The 4,081-nt window shown below is 45.0% G+C and overlaps 1 protein-coding gene across 1 annotated transcript; it reads right to left on the reverse strand.

The window, feature by feature from the left end:
• Window positions 1-956: 956 nt before the first annotated feature.
• Window positions 957-1,538, reverse strand: LOC310784748 (DCN1-like protein 5; the record flags this gene model as incomplete). The annotated part of the gene is made up of 1 exon (XM_083645784.1): window positions 957-1,538. The coding sequence occupies exon 1, from the start codon at window positions 1,461-1,463 to the stop codon at window positions 957-959; it is 507 nt and encodes a 168-aa protein (XP_083501910.1). The 5' UTR covers window positions 1,464-1,538.
• Window positions 1,539-4,081: the final 2,543 nt, after the last annotated feature.

The raw sequence follows: 4,081 nt of genomic DNA on the forward strand, positions 1-4,081 counted from the left end.
ATATAATTGTCTGGTAGACGTGACCTCCCTGATTTCTAAGTTAAAAAAGCCCCGAAATATGTTGGGGATGCAATTCTCTGCGGGCATGTGGAAACGTTCACGGCACCTGCCGCAGACGCAAATTAGAACCGTGCCAAAATCATCTGCGCCCCCAAATGCCTGCGCAAACTGGATTTGGGTGGTCTTAACTACCAGAATTATTCACAGGTGTGGCCAGCCAATGCTGGGCATTACGTCAATCAAAACGAATCAGATTCCCGTCTCGCAATGGCTGTTTGCACGAGGCATGCAATATGCTGTAATTCTCTCCATGCGTAATAGAGTGTGCTCACTCGTGCGAGGACAGAGAGCTTATTGATAGATCGTCTGTGGTGCCAACGACCCTCGGCTTATGAAGGTAAATAGCCTGTGTCTTGTCCAACACGTTTTCTCAATTCATTTCCCTCTTTACGATGTGATAAAAGCTTCTCAGTGAGTTATAGTTGATTTCCTCACTGAATGATCTGCTAATACCCAATTTTAGCAGCATAATTTGATGTCTAGGCTGTGCGTAATGACATCTCCAAAAGGAATTCTACTTTGCACTGCGCTGCGCTGCACGGAGATTACGGGTGCGCTCCCAGCACAGGGAGGTATTTGCGCGTAAGAGGTCCTTTTCAAAGCTCTTAGTGCAAAGTAATTGCGCGCTGCTGACGATATAGGGTAATAGGAACGCACAAAAAGGTGTGGACCAAAGCAACTCAGCAGGCAACTATAATACAAGGCGAAAAAATTAGCTGCTTAGAGTTTAAAGATAAATCAATTTAATAAGAAGTAATTTGTACCTGCATACTTCACAGTTAACAAACAGTGTACATCTTCAAATAGTTGATACGGGCAACAAGTTGTTTCCTTTTCAGGGAGCCGAGCTCCCCTTAGCTCCCCCCAATTTGAACTATGGTTGTGGCGTGGTTTGGCTACGATGCTGGCCGCGCTTTCTGCCACTCCACAAACTCATCTAGCAGCACTGGCCAAGCCCCATCTTCGTCGTAGTTGCTGAGGTCTGCGTTGATGGTCCTGCTGAACTCCAACAGATTATACCACTGGTCCTTATTCAGCCCCTTGTACTTTGATTGCTCCAGGAACTGCTGGAAGATTGGGAAGAGAGGCCATGTTCTTGCCAGCAGCAAGGCCAGCATGGGTTTAGCCGTGTCCATGTCCAAACTCTTCTGGTTCTTTTTCCTGGCAAAGTCAAAGGCGTATCTATAGATGGTTTTAAAGAGTGCAGAGTCGTTGAGATCAGCCCGAAGGCAGTCCAGTTGACTCTGTAGCCTCTCTGTGCAGTCACACTGTAACAAGGTCATTCCCCTGAGCCATTCCTCCTTTGTGAAAAATCCCAAATTTATTGCTTCTAGATGCCAGGCTAAAACTAACATGATAATGTTTTCCGGTTCCACACCGATGTCTTCACAGAAATTCTCCATGCCCTCTGGGCCGACCACCTCATCTGTGCCGGCGTACCTGTGGAACCAGGCCAGGCACTTCTTACTGGAGAACGGTTTCTCGACACTGCTCGGCCCAGGCTCGTGGGTCTGAGCTCGAGTCAAACTAGACCTGGTTCCGTGCATCGGAGCTCCAGTCAAACTGGAGCTGGGTCCACGGGTCTGAGCTCCAGTCAAACTGTACCTAGACATCTTAGACTTACTGAGCTCTTGGTCATCTGGATTAGGGAACTTCCTCTTATTCTTCACAGGCATCACTGAATCTTCAATGGCTTCACTAGCTTGGCTGGACTTTGTATCAGTTATAACCACAGCAGGGAAGGATTGATGACACCAATGATGATGCCACAATGTCTATGACATCATCAGTGGGTATGACATGATGTAACACTGATGAGGTTGATTCCTCACCGAAATTCAAAGCAGGAGCCGCTGAGCAGCGAGGGAGGTCGGCGCGCTGGTACAAGGGCCGAGAGGTCCAGGAACACGGCAGTCAAAGAGGAGAGCAAGGCGGGCGGAGGGAGGAACATTGAGGAGAGGGCGGACCATCACTGATGACATCATCACTGATGACATCACAGTTGCTTGAGTGACATCACTGATGACTTCACTCACAAAGACTTCACCAGCTGCAACCCAACAGCACTTCCATTTTCTCAGCTTCTTCTTCTGTGTTTTATGGCAGTAAAACATGGCAGTTAAAGGAGAATTCCTGTTTTTTACACCCCAGACCTTATTTCCAGCTTAAAATATGATGTTTTACTCACCCAAATAACTTTGGTGTCATTCTGATCCCCTAGAAGATATTCAGATCGGAGTAGAGTCCTAGAACTGGCCAAAACGGGCATAAACGGGACATACATCGTCCACACTGTAAATAATGTATTTTCTGTCACATCGTGCTTCATTATGGTTGTTATATAATTATGAGAACATGAATTAGCTATCTAACGAACCTCCCGTGCTGCTGACAGCCTGCTCTGTTGGCTGTCCGAGTGTCCATCACATAGATAACACCTCCCGCTTTATCTCCCGCTGCTGTTTGTAATCGATCGGGTGGAAACGGCAATGGAACCCTATGGAGCGAGCCTTTAGGGTGCTCACTCTAGCCCCAGGAGTGCGGTGTAAAATTGAACAACTGCAACAGTTCACACAACTTTAACACGACATATTATACATCAAACTCTTGAGCTACTCCTGCTCTCACTCAGAATGTCAAAATATAAGCGATGTCATGTAGCCCATAGTTTTTGAGATATTAACGTTTGTTTGGCACAACTTATACTAGTTAACTGCTGCGGTTCCGGGTGTTTTGCGGTGATGTGTTGTTGTTGTGACATCATGCTGATGCCTCGTATAAGCTCGACTTCAAATTAACCAGCTGGAACACATTGTTTTTACATAGGCCTACCGATTGTCTAAATAGGCTATAATAAATAATACAACATATATAATTAGGCCTATATATAAATTACTTACCATATATCATGATAGTCAGCTCTAGCCTGCATATTTTAATCCAAACCTAAATAGTTCAATGTGAGCCTAAAATGATGGTCATTAAAGTTATTATGGAAATCTAAGATATTTGCTTAGCTATTGGATTTGGATACAAGCGTCTATTTTTTTTGTATTGGATATTTTAAAAAAGCATTGTGGAATGTTCGCCTGTTATCACCTAAAATGAGTTCATGTTTTTGCAGCCTTGTGTGTGTGTGTGTGTGTGTGTGTGTGTGTGTGTGTGTTATACAGGTGATCTGTGGGAAACAGCTCACAGACTCAATCCCTCTCCAAGTAGGTATTAAGACAGGCTGTCCATGGAGTGCAGTCAACTTTGTGTTGGCAATTAATCGGTGGTTAAATATGTTATGTAACTGTGCCTTCCCCCCCAGTGTTATTTCCCCTAACCCTGTTCAAGGGTATGCAGATGATGTTCTGATAGCCTCCCGTCAGGAGGACATTATTAACACCATGCTCTCCAGAACTGACTCATTTTTAGAGTGGTCAGGACTGGAGGTGAAAGATTCAAAATGTGCAGTTTTTTTATGAAAGGCGGAGCGGGGGTAACCGTTGGTATCCCTCTAAATCAGACTCAATACCTGAATTCATAATCAACAATAAGCCACTCAGAGTTTACTCACGACACGAGACATATACATACCTGGGGCATACATTTTATGTGGCAGGAGAGTGGAAAGATCAAGTCGATGACATCATATCTGAGTATTCCACCAGACTCGATCTAATAGATGCATCGCCCCTGCCACTCATCATGAAATTGGAAGCAGTCAGGCAAATAGCACTGTCCAAGGTCCAGCACTTGTTTTCCAATGTCCATATTCCACGTAAGTCTTTGCCTGTATTGAATGATAAAACCGTACGTTTGGTAAGACAGTGGGCTGGGCTGAATACTCATACTACACGTGATATTTTGTTCCATAGTACAGGAGGGTGGTCTAAGTGTCCCAAATTTTGAATGGACTTATTTTGCTACGAGGCTCGGCCATCTTTTAAATATGCTCAACAGCGATGACCAACATGTCAGGGAGCTCGCAAGAAGTTCTTTGTTCCTGGACCGAAAAAGACGCAAGGTCCCCCTG

Source organism: Poromitra crassiceps (genome assembly GCF_964638095.1).
Source record: "Poromitra crassiceps genome assembly, chromosome: 11".
Lineage (NCBI taxonomy): Eukaryota > Metazoa > Chordata > Actinopteri > Beryciformes > Melamphaidae > Poromitra > Poromitra crassiceps.